We start from the raw sequence: 26248 nt of genomic DNA on the forward strand, positions 1-26248 counted from the left end.
TGTGTTTTATTTGGATAGTAGATAGATAAATCTTACCGTTTTCATATTTTATAATTTTGTATTTTTGTTTAGTATTGCATTTCAAAATGTTGATTTTAATTAATTTTACCATTTTATTTTATAATTTTGGTTAGTACTATAACTATTGGAGAATGATATACAATCTCCAAACTAATGTTAGATAGTAATCAACACCACTATCAATTTGAAGCATAATACATTTCTTTTTGTTGGTCAAAGTTAATCTAGCCGGTACAATATTTCATCCAAAATTAGCTAGAACTATACAATAATATAAAATTAGTTTTGAGAGTATAATCTAAATCATGATGGTTTTAAATATGAGGTTATTTTTAAATATAACAAAATAAATAAAGAAAAAACAAAACATCATTGTCTATTTACGAAGAATCGTCATTTATCTAACAAAAAAGAAGTGTTTCCTCCCATATTCTCATAAAGAAAAACTACTAACACGGTCAAAAATATGTTTATAATTGTTTTAAAAGCTAAAACTACTTTTGTTAGATGTAAATCACGTTAAATTACGACAAAAATAATTTCATTACAACTCATAGTAAATAAAAACAACGAAAGAATATTTGGATTAGCTCTTAAGATGTTTAAATTTTTTAAAAATAAAAAAATCGAGTTGTTCGGTAATATTTTGAAATATATTTTTATTAAAAAACAATTAATTTTAAAGAAAACACTCTAAACCAAAATTAAAAAGAATAAAAAACAAGTTTTAGTTATTTATATAAATACTTATAAAAATATATAACAAAACAAGTAAGTGTTTAAATTAAGAGAAATAGTGACATAAACAAAAAGAATTGATTTCATCAATTTAAAGTACTTATAGCTATCCAATATCAACAATATGTATTACAAACTACCATCTAAGGGGGAAAAAAAAAGTATTAAACATCATACACAAATTTCAACCCAACGCAACGTAAGCATAGGCGTATTGTTTAGATTACGGAGCCATTTGAGGCCCATAAAGTGGAAGGCCCATAAAGTGGAAGGCCCAAGAAACCAAGTGGGTGGGGGGAGGGGGGGATTCCACAATTTGACCAAAGAACCAATTCTCGAATGCCACGACACAGCACAATCTCTTTCAAGAGGCGCAATTTATCAAACATTTGGAACAAGTAAAAGACGACCCATCCTAAGAACAACTGGCTTTTTATTTTTCCTTTTTATTTTTTTAAAAGAATAAAATTAGAAAAACAAATATAATAATATATTATTTAATATCATAATTACAAATTACCAAAAAGAAAAAAAAAGCATCCAAAGTTCCCACTCCATGACGCGCTACTCCAGCGCGTGAGAGTTATTCTCTTCTCTCAACCAATCAGCGCTAAAAGAGGCAAACCCCACGGGTCCCACGTGATCCAACTTATTCATTCGGTTGCACTTTATCCACGCGCATCGTTGGCACGTGACGCACGCGCTTGTGCTCTACCTTTGCCCTAATCTCCTGCGAGCGAGATCTTACTCTCTTATCCTGAAGAACCACAATAACCTCTGATAAAAATGCATATATCAACAATGCCCTTCCTCCACCACACCACCACCTCCTTCGCCTCCTACGATTCCGATCGTCTTCAATCCCTGGGATCGCCGTCGTCATTTTCCGGTTTTCTCTATTCCGTTTTTCTATTCTCTTCTGGGTCCTCGTAAGTTCCGATCTCCTTCTCTTTTCCTTGCTTCGTTTGTGTTTTATTTTTCCTGAATTTGTTTATGTTTTTATTTCCGCCCTTGGGGTTCTTTTTTCTCTGATTTTTTTTTTCTGGGTTGTATGTATTTCAGTTTTGAAGGTTCGGTATGGAGCCGATGGACATAGTAGGAAAGTCTAAAGAGGACGCCTCGCTTCCAAAGGGTACTTGTAATTTCTGCGGTGTTTTTGTTGTCTGATTTTTTAGGGTTTTTTTCCCTCATGGTGTAGTGAATTTGATGTGAGGATTCATGGACTAATACGGGCTTTCTCTTACTTTACAACGATTATTTTAATTTTGGGTTATTTTTTATAAATTCTGAAGAGGAAGTATGGAATTGTGTGTTGAAGTTTATGTCTGGAAAATCTATATTTTGTGAGTTGAGCGATTAGTGGTACCGTTAATTTTCGTTTCGACTGGAGAAGACAACCCTGGGTGCTTATTTTCTCGTTTATTGGATTTTGTTTACTCGGTACGGCTGCATGAGGCGGCAATTTTTGGTGGGAACTTGAAAGTCCATAATTTCAGGAGGAGTTCATGGAAGGGAACTCGTTTCCTGTTTTTCTTTTCTGTCTTTTTCTGTGGGGACAAGCGAGTGACTTGTTTGCTGTACGCCATAACTAAATATTGATGCTCTAGTGTTCATCAGTTCTTACTCTAATGTGTTCACGTTCTGTAAACGTGGATAGATATATTCTTTGGCTTCATTCATGTTTTTGCTTTCATCCCACATCTGCTACACGAATTACCAGTCACCCAGTTTACAAAACTTATTATAAGTATACTATGTAAGATGACAGGGTTTTCGAAAACAGTTGGATTTTCTTTTGTACTGGAGTTTCATCTTACTTCGAAATTCTTCCCTTCTTTTTGTTCTTTGCTGCCTTTGAATCGGGTTTGTTTTGTTGTTCTTGTTCAGCTTTCAAGCTAGATGCCTTTCTTTGGAAGAGTAGTTTTGTGGACATTTATGTTCCCAATTGTTTGGAGTTTCTCTACTCCTGTGTCCTTTTTCTTTCAGTTTCATTAGCTTACATGAATTGGTTCAAACTTTGATATGATGTAATATGGTGACAATAATATGGCACCCTTCCTTTCTTTCATTTTTTTATCGGTGAAAGTTGTTTACATTAAAAAAAAAAAAGACAACCTTCCTTGAACAAACAAGGTAATTGAAGACCATTTAATTGCCTAAGTAACTGCTGAAGTTTGCTTTGGTTTGTTCCTTTGTATGTGGGCGGATTTAAATCTCTTATATTTGTTAGAGGTTAAAACATTGACTGTCAACCCGTTGAGCCATGCATAGGGTAGCATGATGTTTCCCTGGTAGTTTTTTTTAATCATTAAATTTTTTGTTTTTTTTTCCAAATTTTCTTTTTCAGCGACTATGACCAAGATTATCAAAGAGATGTTGCCCCCTGATGTACGGGTTGCAAGAGACGCTCAAGATCTTCTGATTGAGTGTTGTGTAGGTGAGAATATCTTGCCATTTTCTTTGTACATTTTAACATTTTACGTGTTAGCACTTGATGTTGGTTTTCTGTGCTACTGTTAATGACCGTAATGGTTCTATTATTTTTCCAACAATAAGGGGCAGTAGTTGTCTTCAGACACTGTTGTTCTATTTTATTGTGTAGTTGATTTTTTGTACCTTTTTTTTACTATTGTCCTCCCCACATGAGCTATTTAAGGTGGTGGCAGGTTTTCATGACTGATCAATTATCACTTCTTACTCAAGAATTGCACTCTCTTTATTTTGCTGTTCTTGCAGAGTTTATAAACCTTGTATCGTCAGAGTCTAATGAAGTTTGTAGCAAAGAAGAAAAAAGAACAATTGCACCTGAGCACGTGCTCAAGGCTCTTGAGGTCTATGAACTATCCAAGTTTCATTTACATTCTTAATAATATAAACGTTTATGTGTTACTTGTTATTATGCTTTAGGATAATACATGCTAGTATTTTCTTGTTTACCATCCAGCTCCATGGATTCAAAATTCCCATTTTGTAGAAGTTTTATTCAGTATTGCTTGATAAGGCTGTACAGCTAAAGTACCTGATCCTTGTATGTTAAGTAAATGAATGTTATTCAGTGTAATAAAAATTTGAAGGTCTCAACTAGGACTTACCAATGTACTCCTTGTATGTTTGATCGATGGTTGGCAACCATTCTGATCATGGAATCATTTTAGTGCTCTGCTTTACTTTTTATTTTATGAGAAACCAGGCTTTCATTATGACTACAAGTAATAATAGAATTTTTTTTTTTTTTTTTACTTTAAGAACCGATCATATTGTTCTATCTTAATCTATTAATATTTTCAGCACAAAATTTATTTTAAATCTACTGTCTTTTATATATTTGAACTCAGCTTGGGTCAAGGATTAATCTACTCCGCAGAAATCTTAGTTTTCTCCTAATTCACAGTAATGGAGGAGAAACAAATCTCAATATATGTTAGCAATGTCATGTGCAGTTTAATGCCTCCATGTTCCAATTCAAACATATATCTTTCCAGCTTAGTCTTTATATTTTGTTCTTTGCTTTAGCATTTTTTATGTGTTTTACATTTTTATTATTTGTCTCCTTTTAATTTGAGCTCTAGTTTCTTCTCCTTTCTTCAATGAAAAGTTTCATCTCTTTTAAAAAAAAGAAAGGAAAAAAAAGAAGAAAAACCTATGTTCTTGTGCTTGAAGAGAGAGTGATTTGCAGCTTTTGCTTGGCTACTTTACATTATCTATGCTTTTGGGCTTACACTTATGTTTATATATATGATCAGGTGCTTGGTTTTAGTGAATACATTGCGGAAGTTTATGCTGCATATGAACAACACAGGATCGAAACTATGGTAATACTTCAGTATATTTACTATGGTACCTGTCCAATGAATTAATTGAAGTGATTGATCATATAGAAATTTGCTGCAGTCTAGATAATCAGTATGTATTTTATTTCATTCCATAAAGGATTATTTTCCATCATTCTCATAATTAGAATTAGGTCATAAAATTTAGTTCTGGTTTTGGCTCATGTGTGTTTCAAGACATCTAGAAGCACTAACATTTTTATTTTCTCTCTTTCGAGAAACTTCTGCAGCAAGACTCATTGAAAGGAGGAAAGTGGAGTAATGGAGCTGAGATGACCGAAGAAGAAGCTTTAGCTGAGCAACAAAGAATGTTTGCCGAGGCACGTGCAAGAATGAACGGCAGTAATACTGCACCAAAGCAATCGGAGCCTGAGCAAAGTTTAGAGAGCTAATTTTAGGATCTTTATTTTCTTCAACAATAGGCAAGATTCCTTGACCCCTTCCATTTGTGCCTCAAATATGCCTTGTGCATATGTACAAAAAAGAAATGATTAACCTAGCTACTGGGCTCTGTGAAGATGCATTGTAATATATATCCATATTTGCGGATCCATGTTTAGTTATTAATACAAGTAGTGACTGTTTAAATCTCTCTCTCTCTCTCTCTCTCTCTCTCTCTCTCTCTCTCTCCATTATACTATCTCTACTATCTCAAATGTTAGTCCTATTTATCACCATTCAAAATCTTCAATACTTAAATGAAACATTCTTGTCTTTGGAGAAATGAGAAGAAGATGGGTCTCGAGAAAATTACTATTAACTTTATGGGCAACAACATTGTTGCTCAGTGCCCCAACAAGCTTTGTGCGTCATTTTCTTACATGGATTTGGATTTGGTTTTCGTTAGATTGTCTATTTATGAACAGCTACGGCTTATACTTAGGTTGGCTTTTGATGCGTTTCACTGTTTGTGATTCAAGTCAACCAAATGCCAATCTCGCAAGTAAGTTGCACAGACATTGCCTTTCTCTTTCTCTCTCTTTTTAATTTGAAGTCTCTTTCCTTATGTCTCCCCGTATCAGTTGGTGGGTCACTCTATGTTTCTTTTGTCAGGATTCTCTTGCAGCACATCAATGAACCTTGAAACTAAGGATTAAATGATGAGAGCCCCACATAGCAAATAAAAGGGGAGAAACCACATTCTCTCTATTATACACTCCTCTCATTCTCTCTCCTACCAACCAACCTTCTAAAGAATCTACCTTACTTCCTTCTTCCTTGTTTCTCAGCTGCAGACAGTTATGGCTCTGGAATCCTCCTCCAGAAGGCACTTCCATTGGACAAGGAAGGTTAGTAATGAAGATGAAGAAGATTCCACCTTCAACTCCTTAGAATCTGCTGTAGAAGAAAAGCAGGAGAACGCCAAGCCTATCTCACAAGAGCCAGAGGAACAGCAACAGGTTCGAGCACAATTGACCAGAAGGAAACTGCAACAGCTTGCCATCTCTCGGTTCCGTTCGGTTCTCACAGCCCTTGGCCGCAACCGCAACTCACAGCATGGTCTCCGTTCTCGAGTGGTTGGAACACTCTTTGGTTCTCGCCGGGGTCACGTTCATTTTGCATTCCAGAGAGACCCCAATTCACATCCAGCTTTCTTGATTGAACTTGCTACTCCAATCAGTGGTTTGGTGAAGGAAATGGCATCTGGATTGGTTCGAATTGCGTTGGAATGCGATAAAGAGAAAGATGAGAACAAGAAACCACCGGGAAGGAGACTGCTTGAAGAGCCTGTTTGGAGGACATTTTGCAATGGGAAGAAATGTGGTTTTGCTTCAAGGAGAGAATGTGGACCTAAGGAATTGAAGATCTTGAAGGCTGTGGAACCAATCTCCATGGGCGCTGGTGTTTTACCGGTTAACGAAGACGCCAAGGTCAGCGACGAAGGAGAAAGTGGATCAGATGGTGAGATTATGTACATGAGGGCAAAGTTTGAGAGAGTTGTAGGTTCAAGGGATTCTGAAGCTTTCTACATGATGAACCCAGACAGTAATGGAGCTCCTGAGCTCAGTATCTATTTGTTAAGAGTATAATTTCAGCAACCATGGAAGGATTCATCTGGGTCACTTTACTCGAGGTTCCTTCATTTCAGTAGCTGCATCTCAGCTAAAGTCCAACTCCATGTGTTGTTTTTTCTTCTCTTTTTTGATGTGCTGTACTTTGTATTATTACCAGTTTAGGATTTTCTTTCTTTTTGTTGGGTTTGAGGGGGATACATTACAAGATGATGAGATGGGTCGGGGAGATGAAGGTGTAAATGTATAGTTTCTGTTTAATTCACGATTAATTACAATTACCTTAAAAAAAGTTTTTGTTTGATTTTTTCAAGAATAGTACTCATTTTTACTGTTTAAATAAACAATCTTCATTTTGATCTCTTCAAAAGGTAGGGGGAAAAATCTCCATCCTATAGGACTCAACAGAGGCTGTGTTGTCTTGTCCAATCTTATGACATCATAAAATATGTAATGTTTTTTGGGCATGTGATGTGATGATGTAGTAAAATTATTAAATGGTGTCACATTCAATTATGATTGTTTCTATGTTCAAATTTTTAAGATTGCTTCTTCAACTTTTTAACTTTTTACTTTACCCATTTACTCTCATCTCAAATTTGAAATTTGCTTGAACTTACAAACTAAAGTTAACAAGTTCTTTGTTTTTTTTTACATAAAACACCCTTTATTTGGAATAAAGAAACTCTCCATCTATATATTTACATAAGCTTCAAAATAGACACTATTGTTTCAAACAACAAAACAACCATAAAGGGAAAGAAAAATACCCAACCTGATTTTCTCCAAAAACATGTGATTTGGAAATAATACATTAAAATTTCAAGTTTTAACCAAAATTTAGATCATACTTTGTTAATAGCTATAATCATCATATGATTATAAGGATCTCTTCTCTCTCTCTCTACCTTGAAAGAAGCCAATGATAAGAGTTCTTTGTATTTTACTTTAGCTTTTTCTTCTCTTTCCAACAGTATTCTTCTTTTTTCTGTTTAGAGTCACCCATCATCTTACCATCACAAACTTTATATTTTTTGGTCTTAAAGTGAAGAGCATTCAATCATTACTTGGGCTCATAGTTGTCTCCAAAATGATCCCAAGAGAATTTTTTACAAGGGCCAAATCATGGAAGTCATAAAAAGCAATGTTTATATATTTAAAAAAAGTTCAAAATCCTCTTCCTGACAGCACAGCTGAGTCTTTTTTTTCTTCATTTCTTGACTGCTTTTCTTTCTTCTTTCTTTTCCTACTTTGGAATTTGGTTCTTTGGAATGACTAAATTCTCCTCCATTGTCAAAATGACTTGTTTACCCCCATGTGAAATTGGCAATGATTTGCTTTATGATGGTCAGTTTGGTCATATGAATAAAGTGTGGCGCAAGCCCACCACTTTCCCTAGTTTCAAGGCTTTTCTCACTCTGCCTTTTGTTACTTTATTCAATGGGGGAGAGGGTTTGGCTCATAGATGGGTCAAAATCAAATTCTAAAGATTATCTCTCAAAAGAAAGTAGAACCCATTGTGAGTTTTGATGATTGCTTATCATTCTTCACAAAATTTCAAAATGTTAGTGGCTGTTTACATAATCAACAGCCACTAAATCCATCAGCTAGTGCAAACTCTTCAAAAAAAATTTAAGCAAAATAAATTTATATAATTGGAGAACTTGCTTTTTCACTCCCCAAATACTCATTATTGCTCTCTCTAAATTACAAAACTTTTGTTTTAAACAAGGTCAAAGAAGTTAAAATCCCACATCAGCTATCTAGGGAAACTAAACCAGTTTGACTGTCATCAAATCTGCCCTGAGAGGTTGAGAACAAGTTGCATTGAAAATGAGAAATTGACATATGATCCTTTCACCTTTGTCTGCTGTCTTAGAAAAAGGAGAAATTTACGAGAAGTGTCATCTTTGTAGATAAATATCAGCATGACAGAAAGTTTATTGATTGAGCTTTGTAAGAGAGTTGTTTGATACCTTTTGATCACATTTCTTAGTCCAGTTATATTTGACTGTTATTCTAAGTTAAAAACATTCTTCCCCTCTTCTGTGATAGTCAGAGGTTGCTAAAGCAACTCCAATGATGGAGTTGGTGGGTCAAAGTAAAGCTTAATGAACAGCACAATTGTCTGAAAGTACATCGTCTAAATCATCTTAGATGACAAAATGTTTTAGATAGAGACCTTATTAAAGGAATGTTTGGTTTAGGAAGGTGAAGATAATGTCGCTCTAGGTAGAGGACCTATTTGGAACGAATTTTCAAATGATTTTCTTTTATGGAATTTAAAGAACTTAAAAGGTTATTCCGACTAAGATGTATTGCAATAGGAAAGATTTTGATATGTTGAGTTGGTGCTACAGAGCAAAGAGACATGTTTAGAATGACTTCTCAAATACTTAAAAATGTATTTTTTTCCCTCAGTAATTTAAAGCAATCGAAAAGTTATTTCAAACTAGCAACGAGAGGCATCACAATCAAAGAGAGATGTGCCTTTTAAGTAATTTAAAACATTTTTTTTAAAAAAAAAGCAAAGACACTATCGAATTCTAGCCAAGGAGAAGATCAAGTTGTGTTAAGCTGAGTAGGTGCTAGATGAGTTTTGGCATTTATCATGAAATCTGATCTCAGTGGAGCAAGACACTATATAATTGTAAGCTTTTGGCGCACAATCAGCACAACAAGCTTATTAACTTTTGATAACTTGGAGGAATTTCAAAGTTTGAAGCTTCTCTGCTATACATTCTAATGATTACACTCTCATGTTATATATACGCCTTCTCTACTTTTTGGTCATATTTAAATATCATCTTGAGATACATTACATGAGAGGGTTCACAAGGTTGGACTTCTCTTTCCAATAAGCATTGCAGATTAGTTACAAACAAAAAAATCACTTCTGCTAAACAAATACTGATGATTAACAAGAGTGGAGAGAGAATGTAAAGTTGAAACTTATCATTCTTGGGTGAATAATAAATACCCAGATGATACCTTCGACAAAGCCAACAGTTGAGAAATAACTCATGGACAGTGTTCCAGTTAGTTAGTACAGGGATTTTGACTTCAAAGAATAAAAAAATATGCAACACACAATCTCAATTGCAGGAATTCACATACAAGAACAAAAAAGCTAAGGAAATCTACCATCTAATAATCACTTGTGTACATGAAAAATCCATCAGCTGAGGCAGAAGTATTATCTACCGTGAAGACATTATCTTTTCTCCTCAAGCAGATCTTAGGACTTAGTCAGAATTCTGTTTCTTTTGTACTTTTTGTTCTTCTCTTAGTCTTACACTTCAAAAGTAGAGCCTAGTCACCACTCTATTTCTTTCTTGTCAATCACCACTCCATTTCTTTCTTGTCAATCACCACTCTATTTCTTTCTTGTCAATCACCACTCTAATTCTTTCTTGTCAATCTTCTTTTGAGTCTCACTTCAAAGCTATGGCTTCTGTCGAGCAAAGCCCGGCTGCATTTGTTGATAACAGAAAAATAAGATGGATTAGATATTGGGAATGCGATCAAAGTCCTACATAGGCTAGGGAGATGATCATGAGTTTATAAGGGAGGACGACTTTCTTCAATGGTACGAGACTTTTTTGTGTGAAATTGCAAAGCCAAGAGGCTTATGTCAAAGTTCACAATCCATACCATTGTAGAGATATCTTGAAGTTTGTTGCCCCTAACATTTGATATAATGTTCAACAAGGTGGGGAGCAATCAAACTCACAAACAAGTGAAATGAGAAAGAAATAGTTGGATGGAGTCGAAAGACAGCCTAAGTTTTTCTGCTAGAGTACCTTACCTTTAAGATTTTAGCTTTATAAAAATTTATAAGGTCAAAAGAGAAACCCTACCTGACGAAGCATAGAGGGAGCAGCAGTAGGAGGCTCTGCAAGTACATGACTTCTGGTCTTCCTTCCATTTAATGTGGCAACAGATGGGCTATTAGTTGTTGTTATGTCCCAAAAGCTTCGTTTTTTAGCTGTTGGAGCTGGTGATTTGAAACGGTGGCTCGGGCTCTTCAGTTCACCAATGCTCGGCTCCTTTGGTCTTAAGCTGGTTCTTGTTTCTGCCCTCTTTGCTCCTTCTCCTCTCACCAATCCTGCTGTTTTTTCACTTTTCTTCAAAAGCTCACCGATAATATCATCTTTTTGCTTCAACTGCACAACGTGCTCTTTCTTTGTCTTCTCAAGCTCGGCTTCTAATTGTTTCACCGTGCGTCGAAGCTCTCTAACTCCTTCCTCTGCTCCCTTCCTTCTAGATTCTGGTGTGAAACAGTTCCCATTCAAGAAGGATGATCTCGGTTTCCGTTTCTCATTTTGGTAAACAGACGTTGGAGGAGTTAGAAGAGATGTGGCTGAAGATGGGGTTGGAGACCCAACTGCAGCCAGGGATTGTGCCTGTAATGTAAGTAACTTCTGTTGCTGGCGAGCCAACTGCACACGCAGTTCACGATTTTCTTTCTGCAATTCAAGCAGTAGTTTCGCCTGGTCCGATTCAGATTCAGGTGCCTTAATTATTTCCTCATTTGCTTCTGCAACCTACATTTACGTGCAAAATGTTAACAGTGAAAAAATCGTCATTGGTAAAGGAAAGTTTGATCTTTTGCCACCGTTATGCATCCAGGGGAGTAAATTTAGGACTTTCTGACGAACCAAAATAAGGTGTTACGAACAGTAAAATAAGTTTTGAGTCCTTCAAAATTTTAGATTTCGTGAGTTGCATGGAAAGAACTTGGTGAAATTAGAAGTAAAAAAAGAAGGGCGTTGGTCAAACCTTAGTTCTGATCTCTTTAGCACGATCAGCCCAGTGAAGTGTATTTTGGGTTTCACCAAATGATAGGTTGCTTGGGCTGATATTTGCAATCATCACAGTGTTACAAGCTCCTCCTAACGAGTCCTTCAGAAGTTGCGTAAGTTTTGAATTCCTGTAAGGAATGTGCTTCTTTCCTTCCACAAGAGCATTGATGCAACTACTTAGAGCAAGTAGTGATCTGTTTATGTTTGCTCCCTCAAGAGATCTTAACGTTCTCTGATCTGTGGCAAGTGCTCTCTCTGACCCAGCAAGGTCAATCAATGATAGCTTCCCTACTCTGTTTACGACGTTCGTTGCACCATCTCTGGCTCGATACTCAACTGTAACCTGCATATTGCAACAGCATAGGAACGTGAGAAAGCTTTTCGGGAAAATCTTAAAGAGATCATGCAGGAGTTACCTGCAGTATAGCATGGGAACGTGAAGAAGTTTCATTAACACGGGTCGGTTCAGTCGTTCGGTTTTGATTTCCTCGCTGAAGCAAGGCCATCACCTAGAAAAAACCCAACAGAAATGTGAGACGTTCGTTCTCCATTTCATAAAATATCAAACTTGCAAAACTATGAGGACTTAGAGTCTCTGAAAGTTACTTCATCCGTGGAGTAAGCTCTGTATTGCGTAAGACCAGCCGCAACAATGCCCTGGAGTATTTGGAACAACCATTTAGCTGAATGGCAATCAAGATATTTCAATTAAAAAGATAATAAAGATCTCATAAACTTCAAAAAATTTTATGTATTTGTCCAAATCTCTGTGCTAAAAGTATACAAAGAAGCCAGTTTCTGCCTGCCGTTTGGTACAATTCATATAAAAAGGAACACAACCAACAGAAAAGGGATGGCAATTGTTGGAATGCCTTAAACTTAAGTTATAATCATATTTATGTTATTAACAGTTTTGATCCTAGAAAAGTATTATTTTCCATGTAATTCTCTGTCGACCCTCTATCATTTCCGTTTTATGTTTGATTTTATAGCAGCAGTAAAACGCCTTTAAAATTTCAATGGATTTAGTGCAAGTCATACAATGTACAACCCAGACCTGCTTGTCTTCTCTGAGGACTAATGGCCTTCCTGGGGACAACAAATCTCTGACTGTTTCATTGTAGACCTCGATGTAAGAGAGGTGGACTGTATGGTTCCCATCGCAGCTCCTCTGCCTAATCTTGGTGAAGAGATCTTTGATAGCCAAAACCATTACTCCAGGGTTCTCAACCGTTCCTAGCATTGTGTAGGTCTTTCCAGCCCCAGTGGCTCCATAGCAGAAGACAGAACCATTCCTTCCCTGCAGAACTGCTTCTACAAGCTCTGCTGTCCTGCACATTCAAATTGGTAGACATTTGAAGGGAAGATAATAAGGTTTAAAATGCAAAAGAACTAAGAATTGAATGAGATAATGTAGAAATGTATGTCTGTTGACCAAAGAATTTTTTTTTTTTTTTGATGGAACTGGGAAACAAACTAATTTGAAGTCTCAGAGCTTTTGTATTAGAATTTACTTCCTTTCTTTAATGCCTCACAAACCATGATCATAGACGAAATTGAAATGGTTATGTATGTACGCTTGCTACTTCTAAATGAGAAAACATGATGCAGACATAATTGAGACTTCGAGCACAGTTGAAACATTTCTCGAAGGTCAAAGATTTATTGAAAAGCAAGAACAGGGACAATATCTGAAATAAGAATGTGGAATTTGAAAGTAAACTTCATCTTTATGCTCAAGGCGGAAGAACACGCAAATTAACATCAAATTTCAAAGCAAAAGCCAGTTAGAAAGCCAATGTTTGTCAATTCTTTTTTGTTTAACTTACGTGGTGGAATAAACTTCTTGCTGATTAGTGGTATCAGGAAATGAGGCGTCGAATGTAAAATGGCGTCCACGGAGCCGCTTCAGTCTCAAATAATCATTCTCATTAGCAAACTCTGTCAAATAGAGATCTCTTCTATTCACTATTTTAACACAACTCCTAGATCCAGCTTCCTTTTCCTTCTTGGCCATCGGCCTCAGCCTCACAAACACCAAAATCCGACTTTCCCCCAAACTCTCCTTCTCTGAGCAACTCCCCAATTCCTCCATTTCTTGCAACTTCTTACACCCCACATTCTCCTTCATTTCCACCACAGGCATTGAGTTCCCTAATGACAATTTCCTCGCCACATTTGTTGACAAACTCGCCTTTTTCGAGCACGAGAACCCAACGATCCTATCACTTCCAACCACCACATTCTCCTTTGCATCAGCCATCGGCGGTTGGGGAAGAACATAAGTTCTTGTAACAGTTGAATTAGGCATTGCATTTTCTTTCATTACATTCTCAAGCTTCGGCTCTTTCTCCTCTTTCTTACAAGAACCATTCAGCTCAACACTCGGATGCGTCGTGAATCTTAGATCTTCCTCTTTTAATGATGGTCTCTTAAGAGCTGCTGAAGCCAGCTTCTGCTGCTCGTACAAAAGGGTTAGTGCCTTCATCTTCTCTTTCAATCCATGGTGAAGATTTCTAGGTGGAAGATTCGTTTGCTGTTTGTCTTCTTGACCTGGAATTGAATCAATCTGTCCGTCATTCATGATCTGAGACCGAGTCGAAACAGGCATTCTTCTCTTGAATTTTTCTCAATACCCTAACATACCCAGCAAAAAAGAAAAAAATCTCACTGACACCCACTTCGAAACACTGCAGATAATTCAAATGGGTTTGAAAATTTTCCAGGAAAGTGAAAAAAAACTCTGCGGGAAAATGATGGTAGTCCCCAAATAACAGAAGAAGAGTAGACTGAAACAGAGCTCACGGAAGTTGAAACTTAGGGAAGAAGGGGGAAGAAATGAAGATCAAAGTAATGTTTAATATAGAGAATCTGAGCCGTTGATCTGACGGTGATGGACGGTTGACAGTGAAGCGGGGAAAATCAGTTTTTGAAGTTGGTTAAATGGGGCACTCCACTTTTTTATTTCTTCCACTCTCAACATTTTGAAAAATTACGTTAGACGAGTGGAGTGGAAGGAGAGCAATAAAAGGAGTGGCGGTAGAGTTTTTTTGGCATTTGAAAATTTTGAAATTATAATAAGTTCGTAACGGTCAAAAAATATTTGGCTTTCAAACCACCAAACGGCTTGGAATGTTTCTGAACGTATGGGATTACTTCTCTGCGCTTTTAATTATAATGAAATTCGAAATAATTAGAGAAAAGTGAGTTTTAATGTGAGGCTAAGGTGCATCTATTACTATGCATCTTACTTTACTTTACCGTTGATGGAAAAAATGAACGGTCGTGATTTAAGCACGTTGGATCATATAATATTGGGTTGAATTTTTAGTGGTGAGTGCATAAATGATGACAAATATTATTGCCTTATATCTACACACAAATACAATATATAATATATATACTTCTTTGTGCCTTAAAATCCATGTTCTAAGGTTGAACTTATAATATTATAATAAAGTTGTTCGTGTTCATACCCTTACGTCCGTGGAGGCTTGGCTTCCTTGTGTTCAGTTTTTTAGAGTGATTAGTTAAAAAACAGAGTGATCAAGTCGATATTTTGATAAGAACTTACCTTTAAAAAGAAAATGAACCTTTTTTTTTTTGTATGATATGTTTGTTAATTTACATTTTAGCATCATGTGTATGATTATGTTCCTATGAACATGGTTTTCTCTCCAAGTAAAAGCAATTTGTGGAAAAATTAGAAATTTATTGTCAGTTTGTGTTTTAAGATACGATGGATTAATTAACTATTAAAATTTTAAAAATTCTTTATAAATAAAAAGTTTGATGATATTCAATTTTTGCTCTAATAGTATTTTTCGTTTTTATATATTTTTTAGTACTTTAATCTCGATACCTTAAAAAGTAGGGTAAGAGAGGAAATTCGTGAGTTTATTCGTTTGATATAAATATTGATAAATATAAAATTTAATTTGTTGGTAATAAAATTACCCAAAGTGGGTAGAAAAAAAGTATTTTTTCTTGTTTTTTTTTTGGTAAATTAATATTTGTATATATTAAATGAGAAGCAAAAGTTAATGATGTGTTTGATTCCAATAGGGGATATGATAATTAAATCACATATAGTGGGATTGAGTGTTAAATAATTGCATGCTCAAAACTAGTTATGATGAAGCCCAATGCCTAAACTTCAAAGCAAAGGACATTTTTAAAAAGCAAACCAAATTAAATTATGACAATTATTTCCACCATTATTCATGAATTAATTAGGTCAATTATATACTTATTTATTCTAAAGAAATTTAAAATATCAAATAATTTATTAAATATGAGTATATTTATTCTAAACATGTTATATACTAAAATGTATGAATGTATTATTTGAGTAAAGGTTATGTTAATTAAATAGTTTCTTAAAGTTTTATTGTTTAAAAGATTAATACAGTCATTATACTTTATGTCTTCATCAAATCAAAAAATTTACATTTATCACTCTATTCATATGAGTTAAAAATAATGATAATATTGATGAAAAAGATCATTGTGTATTGTAGAAGATAAATAAAAAATAATTGTAACGATGGAACTAAAATATAAATAAGTTAATGAAAACTTTATACTTTCCAAACGATAGCTTTGCATGATTAATTTCATTATTTATAATGACTTGGTTGGTACAAACTTGAATGTGGAATTTGACTTAATATGATAGGAAGTGTGACAATATCAAGTATGGTTTAAACAATTTGATATAACTAATATCAGTTTGGAACTTTCAACCTAGAAATATGATGCAAATTCCTGTAAAGAAAAATAATATGATATAGATATATTCTTGTTTACATTGTAAATTTACGCTAATGCTCAATTTTAGATCATATATAATAAAAATTGTAAATACACGTCCAAATCTAAAATTCAGTTTGTGTTGGAACAGAAAGTTAGTCAAAATTGGCTCACCTTGATACATTTCAAGGGTATGTAAAAGTTAAAAATTAAAGTTGAATTAAAATTGGCTCACCTTGATACATTTCAAGGGTATGTAAAAGTTAAAAATTAAAGTTGAATTCTCCTTCTATCGCTATATTTATTTTTATGAAATGAACAAAAAGATAAATATTTCTTAAACATAACACAGGTTAAGAAAAAAAATGTAAATAAGTTATATCAACAAAAGATATAATGTTTTGTGCATTAGTTATATGGCTATACTCATTGGTTGACATCCCATTTTAGCTATACACTTCAATGTCTCAACTTACTAACATTTATACATATTATATGTTGCTATTTGAGGCTGATTTCAAAAACTTGACTTAAGACTCACATAACATAGGTCTAACATGTCTAAATGGCCCAAGAGAGCGAAAGATTGTTTAGATTGAAGTTCTCAAGACCAAGCTCGAGAACCACATCTAGAAATTTACTTTATAATCCAAAAGTAAACTTCCCTTGCCAATCAAGATCACCATCTTGCTACAAAATATTGTATAATATTATTTTGAAGTTCAACAATATGTGAAGTGAGAAATTCAAACCTCTAACTTTTTTGTCGATATTACATGTTTTAATAATTAGAACTAAATCGACACAAACTAATTAACATAATCATAATATTCTTAAAAAGAATGTCGGATGAGAGCTTAACGTCCAACCTATTTAACGACAATCATTCAATTTCTTTTAAAAATGGCATTACAATTGACTTCAATTACTAATTTAACATCACATTCACATCCTCTATTTCCAACACACACACACACTATATATATATAACCTTTTCCATTCAGAAGTGAAGAAAGAAGGCTTCTCTTTAGCCATGGCAACCAAAACGATGACCATTAATTTGTGTTTAATTCTGCTGTCATTTGGCGTAAGTTCTACCACAGCAACCAAATCCTACGCAAGAAACATCGACCCAAAATCCTTAAAACTCAACAACAAACAACACCAAAAACTTACACACCTTCGCCTTTATTGGCACGACACCGTCAGCGGCGGCAGACCCTCCAGCGTCGCAGTTCTTCCGCCGCTCAACAACGTCACCGAGTTCGGTCAAGTCAACATGTTTGACAACCCTTTGACTGCGGGCCCTGAATTGGGCTCGCAATTGGTGGGTCGATCTCAAGGCTTCTATGCAGGTGCAGCCCAAGATCAAATTGGACTTTTGATGGCTATGAACTTTGCTTTTACTCATGGCAAATATAAAGGTAGCTCCTTAACTGTGATTGGTCGGAATCACATCTCCGACGCCGTCAGGGAAATGCCGGTGGTCGGCGGAAGTGGTAAGTTTAGATTTGGTAGTGGCTATGCTTTGGCGAAAACTCATTGTTTAGATCCTGTCACGTTTGATGCTGTTGTTGAGTATAATGTTTATGTGTTGCATTATTGATTGTCTTTTTTCCTTCCCTTCGACAGCAGCGTTTACTTGTAATATTTGCTGATCGTTTAAAGGCTTATGAATGAAGAATAATTTTGCGTTTATGTAAATTGAGTTAGCAACATAGGTATATGACATAAAATGAAGAGGTTAGAAGTTCAAATCACACTTTGTATCGTTAGTTTTCTATATTATTTATAAAATCTAACGTCAAAGAACCTAACCAAGTTTGATTTTATAGTATTTACCACCGTTGTAGGTTCCTTGTTGTATATGACATTGGATATTTCACCCTCAATTGAATATTGAAAAACACGTATGAACATAATTCAAACATGATATTAACAACAAGAATATTCTAACTTATTTAAGATGATTTAAGAAGTTTACATGAATTTATTTATTTACTTTTTAGGAAGGAATGTCAGATTGAAATTTACACCATAGATTGATATCAACGACCAATGTTTTCCAATTGTGCCATCAACGAACGTGGGAGAAAAAAATGACCTCAGCTTACAAAACCTCTCTCTTTAGCTTTCATCAATTAGAGAAAAAATAAAAGAAAAGAAAAGGAGAGAAAAAGCCCACAAGCTTGACATTCATCAAATTCACCACCTCCAAACAGTCATACCACCATAAATGTTTTATCATATGAACTAAAAAAATATCATTCTCAAACGCTATTGAAGTGAGCCATTTGGCATTCTCATTGGTTGATATATAGAGCAAAATGTAAAAATGGAATATCAATATAACCAATCATTCTTCACATTAGCAAATAATACTGAATCAACCCTTTGGCGGGCAATACAAACATTAATACAATAGTTGAAGACCTTGTAGGATCCAAACTTCTTGTTAGAAAGCCCTATATCTTTATTCATATGGAAACTTTTGAGTATGTTGAGGGTTGCCCACATAAAACCTCAAATAACTTAAACATCATAGTGTAATCAGCTAGGCACCACACTGGTGCAGATACTCATGCATAGTTCAGCACCAACAACATTTCTAATCGAGAGTGGTCAAGACCAACGTATGAATTTCTTGCAACAGTAGAGTATAACATAGAAAAGCAGAAATATCTTTCACCAAAAGGCATACAAGTTATCACAAGAACAAACTTGGACTTCCATTAGTAATGTATAAAACTATAAGCACGCATATTAAAAGCGAAATACAAGTAAAATATTACAGAACTAAACTTGTTAACTAGAAGGGAAAAAAAACACACATGCTCTACTACGCTACTGTAATCTAATAAAGGAACAATCAAAATCTCCTTCATTGATTCAAATAAATTCCACAAATTGCATGATTTATTTTTTGTGTTCCTATTGACAACGACTTTCAAGCTTTACTCTGCCATTAATATATTTTCCCAGAAAAACACTTGGAAAACTGTAAGGAGAGATAACAATCGCACTCTTAGCTAACTGTCAACTTACCAAAATCAAAATTTGAATCCAGGACGGCATTAATAAAAGGTTGCATCAAGGTGAAAAAACTCCTTGCAGCATGCTTCGGTTGTTTCTTGCACGATCACATGCAACACATATCTATCATTCATCCTTGTAAAAGATATAAGCTTCCTTCCAAATGAAGGGTTATTTTCAGCCTTCTTATATCCAAAGGTGCTCTCTCCGATACTCACGCACGATCACCGGCACGCTTGTAGGCGGGATCTACAATACAGAACATAAAGAATTTTTTTTTTACTCAAAAGGCTGCAAACCCAAAATTTTACTTTCCAATTCTGACCACTGTGATGTCAAGAATCAGCAGTCAGCAAACAAATAAGATAATTGATGATAGAGCAAAGTGTCATCCATAATGGACATGGACGATCTTAAGACAGTTAAAAGGACCAGAGCTTAGTTTGCTTAACCTAAAAGACATTATCCAAAATGTAAGTCTGATTTCAGACAGGAAAAGAAGCCATCTGGTTAACAACCGCGTGAGTCAATCTTTTGTAGAATCTAGCTAGATGTCATTTTGGTTAGCATTTGCAAGATACTTTTCTGCAACGGCGCAATCACTAGCATCCTCAGACAAAGAATCCCTTCTCAAAAGAAGCTGCAGAACAAATTTCACTCCACAAAGGAAATTTCTCCAATTACTGATCAATTGCATTTTTCTCATCTTTTCTTAAAACTACCCAAAATAGTCCAACTAGCTTTGGTCCATGTTCGAAGTCGATAACAATCCATAATAGTCCACAAGAGAAAGGTCAATATAAGAGATAAATCAATCTCTTCTTACATATGAAAAGGAATGTGTGCATAGAGACTATAAAGAGACGGTAAAAGTGTATGAATAGATAAGAGGAAGAAGAGAAGTTAGAATCAATACAGACGGAAGTTAACGGAAGAAACTGAAGTAAAAAAGATTAATAGGCCTTTGACTTGTTAGGTGCAAAGAAAGTCCAACAAGGGAAGAGATCTATGGAACATACATGAGGACAATTATTTTCATTGGTATGAGGCAATTTGGATAGTTTCAAAAGCAAAGCCACGAGAGTTTATTGCAAAAAATGGACAATATGGAGATGAGTGGAGGTTCAGTTTTAATTGTCATGTCGTATTCATTACTTACAACTGCTTGTTTTGCTTTTCAAAATTCTGATGAAATGTTGAAAACAGTTTAAAACAAACGGATAATGGTGATTGTTAGGTTGCAAAAAAATTGAAGAAACATAAAAATGAGAAGCACCAAAAACTTAACCTTAAGAAAGGAAAGGGAAGACAGAGATAACAAGACAGCCATCCAAGTCACAAGCAGGAATACAGGTATATATATGAACAAGTGCCAGAGAGAGATTGAACCAAATTTACCATGCCATAATCTGTGACAATCATTGAGATGTAATCTGAAGGTGTGGCGTCGTACCTGAAACAGTACCAAATAAAGTTAGAATACATCACTTTGAGGTACAATAACTAGCTATCATATTCATATATACTCTTTAATTTACATTAAATTTAGAAGTTGCAGTTGTTCTTTAGCAGCCAAATTTTCTAGATGATTAATATCCTTCCTTCCTGGAACCTTTGAGATAGCATCTGGATCGCCTGCAAGAAATGCAAAATTGCTCAGACATTGCCCTTTGTCCCTCTTCTGGAAGGAAATGTGAGAGAAGATAACATAATAATATACATACCTAATTCATTGAAACATATTGAATCAAGCTGAACCCTTTCGTGGAATTTATAGGCTTCGCAGCAGATTAACACTGGAACATGGAATGCGTTAGCAACCATGGCAACCGCTGCAGTTCCCACTCTTGAATATACAGTTCCATTAGATAATACTGCAGCAGCCCCCAGAAAAACTCGTGTTACTTTGTGCATCATGTAAGAAATAGCATTTATATGAGTGTATGTACAACTTAGGCCCCTCCCTATGAGCCTACGAAGCAATGCTTGCCCTTCTAGTTTTGGACGGGAATCCACCACCACAACACGAAATTCTTTTCCAAGCTCGTGAGCATATAATAGGAGCATCTCTACAGCACACGATGATCCATATGTGAGAAGAACATCCCCATCCCTGATTTTGGTAGCAGCATGTCTAACTATGACCTCGTCTGCAATTATAATCTTTTCATTAATGAAGCGATCGATATCTGAGCAAAGTGTAGCTTTTACTTCAGATTCCGGAAGATTCAATGGTAATTTGGCAATGAGATTTTTCAAAAACCTAATTGCATTTCCCATGCTAACAGACAGTGGCCTGCATTCGTTGAAGAATGATACATAGCCACCAATTTTTGTGGTTAAATCTCTACCCAGAGACTTTTGTGGCGGAGTTGAGTAGTCTTTGATGGCCTGTTGAAATGCATGAAGCATCGCAATACAACGAGCATTGCCTCCACATATATCTCCGGCCATATATTGTAAACCAACCTGATAAAGTATAGGTACGATACTAGATTAGTCAAACAATAGTCATCAGATTTGTCATCATTATTATAAATTAACCATAACCATATGGAACAATTAATTAATTATTTCACCACCATCAAGAAAAAACATGATCTTTTGCTTAAGAAGTCACAAATAATTGTGCTATAAGTGCATAGAGGTCTATAAAAATATAACTAATATCATAAATAAGCAATGTGAGATTATAAATATTTTTTTTTTTGAAAAAAAACGTAAAAGTCCTAATCAAACAGAGAGAAGCTATGACTTTCTAATTTGAATTGTTGTAGATGCTGTGTATTTTGGTGGACTCCTCAAAGTGTGGACAAATTACCCCATTAATCCAAGATCTTCTATACTAAACACTAAACAGATTCTATACTAGTCGTCATTTATAGTCAAGAGTAATTATAAACAGTATTAGCTAGTTACCCCCTTCCTACCACAACAAACCTTGTAAATGGCAGGATGAATGGGATCAAGTTGGAAAAACTTTGACACGAGATCAGGAAGCTGAGTTCCTTGCTCGTATTGTGGCAAATGGCGAAATAATTCAACCCTATTTCTAGCTTCAGTTTGGTTGAAAACTGCTCGCTTTTTAGCCTTTTCTACCCTGCTTTTATCATCAAACTGCATTCGTGGAGGTGGAGCATCTTTCTTCCTTTCTTTATCATGTGTGCGATCACCTCCTCTTTTGTCAGTAGATGCCACCGAAGGTGCAGCAGTGCTATCTCTCATAGTCGAGGACTGCTTCACAGCTTTACCAGGAGCGTTACTTGACTTCTTTGCTTCACCTTTTAACCAATAAACAAACAGACATTATCAATAAGTAATAAACATATTAACTAGTTACTTTATGAGCTCTTGAAACTCATAAAGTAATGATTGAATTGGAAATTTAACCATTCGCTGGACCTTTTGCAGCTCGTTGTGCTTCCTGTAGAGCACGTCTTTCAGCCTTCGTGGTTTTTGCCTTTTGGGGTTTTGAATTTGATGGTGGCTGTCGATTCTGTAACTCTGTGGAAGCCCCCCCATTCTTTTCTGCATGAGCAAAGCAGTAGAAATGAGAAATCAATAATCCCAATGCAAGAGATTTTGCATTAGTTCTTTTCTGATTCTAGCATGCTTGCATGGTGGTCTGGCTATAGACTATAGTACCATATTTTAAACTCCATTGATACTGATGAGCCAAAAGATCTCTTGGAAAAAAGGGGAAAAAGTGAATTTCTTAAAGAAAAAAGAGGGGGAGAGGGGTAATGAAGGGGGGCATCATCATATCGAGCTGAAGTTAGAGGACAGAACACAACTATTACACATATATTTAAAGGAAAAATAAGAAAATTAAACAACCCAAATAGGTTGGTGTGTGCAAGTGTCTGGGTCTATAACCACCCAACATCCAGAAAGCCCCTTTTCTATTGGCTCCAACGTTTGCCAACATGTTTTCATATTCAACTCCTTTCTTCTAGAAGACCCCAGCAAAATACAGTTCCCTCCACTCTCTCGTTCTCTTCTCAATAACCCCCTCCCCCACACAACACACACACACACACATTCTCCAAAAAGAAGAAGGAACTGGTTGCACAAGACAACTGCCGAACCTACAATGATTTACCATCAAAAGCTCAATTGCTGTAACAGTTTTATTTGAATCTATAACCTTAAAAGCATTACCCCATTAGCCCCTGTATCAACACATGTTGATTTCCACTTTCTTTTCGCTCTTCAATTTCATATCCTCTTTCTTCAAGACCCACACTTTTCCTCGTCTATAACCCTATCCTTTCTGTTCTTCATGATTCTTTCTGTTTTCTTCTCTAAACTCTCTCAAATAAACAACAAAGTCGAATTAGATACAGAGAAAATGGTTCTTTACTTTTCCATTAAACGTAAATAAACTCAATTAGATGCAAGTCAAATGGTTCTTTTCTCTTCCAGTAAATGTGAATCTAAGCTCATACAAAACATTTAAATTATAGAAATTTTTTCACAAATTAAAACCAGACCCTTTACTTCTGACTCCATCAACCTTAACGTGCATTCGTGATGCATTAGTCCTATTGACAAAAAAAAAATTAGCTCAGCAACGTAAACCCACTAAAATAGCAAATGTCTAGCAATAAATGAGCACTCTTTTATAAGTGATATCAAGATCAGAATTCAAAATATAACTTAAATTTATTTAGACTGGGAGTTTTAGGGCCACAATAGGAAGTTATCTGGGATTAATTTTGAGGATATTGGGAACTGAAATTAAATTCTACTCTTCTATTTATAAATTGCTTTGCCTTAAAAGCGCATAACCATTTTTCTTCTTTTTTCTGCTATGGTATGAAACAAATTTTCATTACATAAAAAGAATATCCACAATTAAACTTCTGTCTCCTATTTCTAAATAGCTTCGCCTTAAATTACACAAAACGATTTTTCTTCTTTCTTTTCTGTTATGATAAGAAACAAAATTTCATTACATAAAAAAACATATAAAGGAGAAGACAGGATATTCCCCCAAAAAGTACAAGACGTTCAAAAACACACTCCAGTTGACAAGGATAGATAGCAGCCAGGGAACAATCAAAAAAATGTTTAGAAAGGGAGCTAACTGAACAGAAAACACTAAAGTCCCTAAAGCATCCCTCCAAACTAAAAAATGCTAGTTTCTTTGAATCCTATATACCAAAGATTATCTCTAGCAGTTAGAGCAGTTGAACCATTAAATCTTGACCTTCAATCTGAAGAGACAGACATCAAAGTTTGATGAAATTAGGAGAGCTTCTAGTAGACGAGACGCTAGCAAAGACTGGTTGTGTGCAAACAAAAGATCGAGCGAAGTCAGTAAAGTGCAGGACGTGAAAACACGGCCACAAACCCCATCTTCAGATTGATACGAAAAAGAAATATACAGCAAAAAGTGTAATAATTAGATGCTTAAAGTCAATACTCGATTAAAACGATGTACCTCAAAACAGAAATGCACAAGCCCAAAATTAGCAGAGACAATAACAAAATCAATCCCCCCGGCATCAACGAAAAAAGAGGAAAGACGTAAGGATTAAATCCCATCCAACAAAGCGATACAACATCACCTGCAACCCCAACAGACTTATTAGCTTCCACCGTGTTAGGAACCATCGCCTGTGAAGTCTCCGACGCCTTAGCCGCCATGTAGATTCCAACGCCAGGAAAGCTCGAGGCAATCTTCCCAGAACCACTCCGGCGATACGGAACGGAGGTGAAAGAATCCTCTGACATATCCAACTCTTCATCCCCAATTCTACCAGAAGGAGAAGTAGCAAGAAGCATTTCGGAGGGGTTATAGCTGCCAACATGAATATGATCGGCGGAATCCCTCCAATTGGCGGGAGGTGGAAGAGGAAAAACGGCAGAGCGAGAAGCGAGGTTATCAGAGAGATGACGGGGAGGGGGAATCATGACGGGAGACAGTGAATTGGAGGGAGGAGAGAGGGACTGTTGAGAAGGGGTGCAATCGGCGGGACCGGAGAGGGAACGGCCGGGGGGATTGGGAGGGTCGAGAGTGAAGAATCCGACCTGACGGATTTTGGGGTTGACGACGCGGGAGCCACGGCGAGCATCCATGGAGTTGGGTTAAGAAGAACACAAGTAAAGGAAGGAAATAAGTAACTCCGTTGTGTATAATCCCTTTGGGCTCTCGCATATGCTATGGTTTATTTATTCTTTCTCTTCTAAAAATGTGTCATGCAATCTTGTTTTATAGTTTATCTCTCTCTTTTACCATATATGGATATAAAGGTTTACATCTTATGTTTATTTTTTACTTGCTTTTATGAATATTCAACTCTACTGCAATAATTGTGTAATTGGTTTCTAATTCCTATTTAATCAAAGATTATCGATCAACCATAAGAAAGGTTTCGATCTATATCATTCTAGAAAAATTTCAAACCAGTAAAATTTTATAAAAATCTCAAAGCCTTTAAATCAGCTGACCAACGACTTTATTGTACTTCTTCAGTGGTCGATGTCCGTAGAAATTTTTACTAAATTGATCATAGTAGATTCGATGATGATTTTGTTGAAAAACTGACTCGAATAGATTAATACTCACACGTAGTTTTAACATTTTATTTACCAATTTTTTAAAAAATTCTGATTACATTATAGTCTCTAAAGCATATTAGACGAGTGTATACATTTAATTACTTTAAAATAATTTAATATTTGATATTACAATTGTAAATGTAATTTTGATGTTATTGAAACTAGTTAGAAGAATCAAATCATATCTTATACCAATTTTGAATAATGAAAAAAAGTGATTTAACATTTTCAAAATCATCAAAATTCAAAAACGCCCTTGCACAACTATTGGGTTATTGATTTTTTTTTCAATTCATGAGTGGAATATTGAAGATTATACTAAGAAAAAGCAAATAGACTTGAGCTTTATTTGATAACGATTTTGACAACTTTTTTAACATCAATTCTACGAGTGGGTTGTTCTTGTAGGTTTTCCTAAAACGGAAGAAAACATCCATCATTCATGAAGGGGAGGGGTGGGCAAAATTGGAAAATCACATCGACATATAGG

General features: G+C 35.4%; 5 protein-coding genes across 6 annotated transcripts; 3 read left to right on the top strand and 2 right to left on the bottom strand.

The window, feature by feature from the left end:
* The first annotated feature begins 1524 nt into the window (after nucleotides 1-1524).
* Nucleotides 1525-5181, top strand: LOC101214627 (protein Dr1 homolog). 2 transcript variants are annotated; one of them, XM_011650398.2, is made up of 6 exons: nucleotides 1525-1688; nucleotides 1822-1891; nucleotides 3107-3196; nucleotides 3496-3590; nucleotides 4503-4571; nucleotides 4808-5181. In XM_011650398.2, exons 2-6 carry the CDS (start codon nucleotides 1837-1839, stop codon nucleotides 4979-4981), a joined length of 483 nt encoding a protein of 160 aa, XP_011648700.1. In that variant the 5' UTR covers nucleotides 1525-1688; nucleotides 1822-1836; the 3' UTR covers nucleotides 4982-5181. The 2 variants fall into 2 exon arrangements, with proteins under 2 accessions (XP_011648700.1, XP_004138222.1); XM_004138174.3 differs by having other exon boundaries at nucleotides 1528-1688; nucleotides 4820-5181.
* A 107-nt stretch (nucleotides 5182-5288) lies between these two features.
* On the top strand, nucleotides 5289-6914 carry LOC101214386 (protein MIZU-KUSSEI 1). The gene is made up of 2 exons (XM_011650413.2): nucleotides 5289-5532; nucleotides 5643-6914. The coding sequence occupies exon 2, from the start codon at nucleotides 5831-5833 to the stop codon at nucleotides 6617-6619; it is 789 nt and encodes a 262-aa protein (XP_011648715.1). The 5' UTR covers nucleotides 5289-5532; nucleotides 5643-5830; the 3' UTR covers nucleotides 6620-6914.
* A 2614-nt stretch (nucleotides 6915-9528) lies between these two features.
* On the bottom strand, nucleotides 9529-14351 carry LOC101222937 (kinesin-like protein KIN-8A). The gene is made up of 7 exons (XM_004138291.3): nucleotides 13236-14351; nucleotides 12464-12737; nucleotides 12013-12063; nucleotides 11823-11915; nucleotides 11384-11749; nucleotides 10462-11148; nucleotides 9529-10073 (listed from the first exon to the last, which is right to left on the bottom strand). The coding sequence occupies exons 1-7, from the start codon at nucleotides 14015-14017 to the stop codon at nucleotides 10047-10049; spliced, it is 2280 nt and encodes a 759-aa protein (XP_004138339.2). The 5' UTR covers nucleotides 14018-14351; the 3' UTR covers nucleotides 9529-10046.
* A 2723-nt stretch (nucleotides 14352-17074) lies between these two features.
* LOC101223171 (dirigent protein 22) lies at nucleotides 17075-17861 on the top strand. Its single transcript, XM_004138292.3, has one exon. The coding sequence runs from the start codon at nucleotides 17192-17194 to the stop codon at nucleotides 17762-17764; it is 573 nt and encodes a 190-aa protein (XP_004138340.1). The 5' UTR covers nucleotides 17075-17191; the 3' UTR covers nucleotides 17765-17861.
* Nucleotides 17862-18862: 1001 nt separating this feature from the next.
* Nucleotides 18863-25373, bottom strand: LOC101214144 (translation initiation factor eIF-2B subunit delta). Its single transcript, XM_011650423.2, has 7 exons — nucleotides 24765-25373; nucleotides 22594-22719; nucleotides 22132-22472; nucleotides 20916-21660; nucleotides 20730-20826; nucleotides 20590-20644; nucleotides 18863-19440 (listed from the first exon to the last, which is right to left on the bottom strand). Exons 1-7 carry the CDS (start codon nucleotides 25273-25275, stop codon nucleotides 19378-19380), a joined length of 1938 nt encoding a protein of 645 aa, XP_011648725.1. The 5' UTR covers nucleotides 25276-25373; the 3' UTR covers nucleotides 18863-19377.
* Between the last annotated feature and the right edge of the window lie 875 nt (nucleotides 25374-26248).

This window comes from Cucumis sativus, chromosome 1 (assembly GCF_000004075.3).
Source record: "Cucumis sativus cultivar 9930 chromosome 1, Cucumber_9930_V3, whole genome shotgun sequence".
Taxonomy (NCBI): domain Eukaryota; kingdom Viridiplantae; phylum Streptophyta; class Magnoliopsida; order Cucurbitales; family Cucurbitaceae; genus Cucumis; species Cucumis sativus.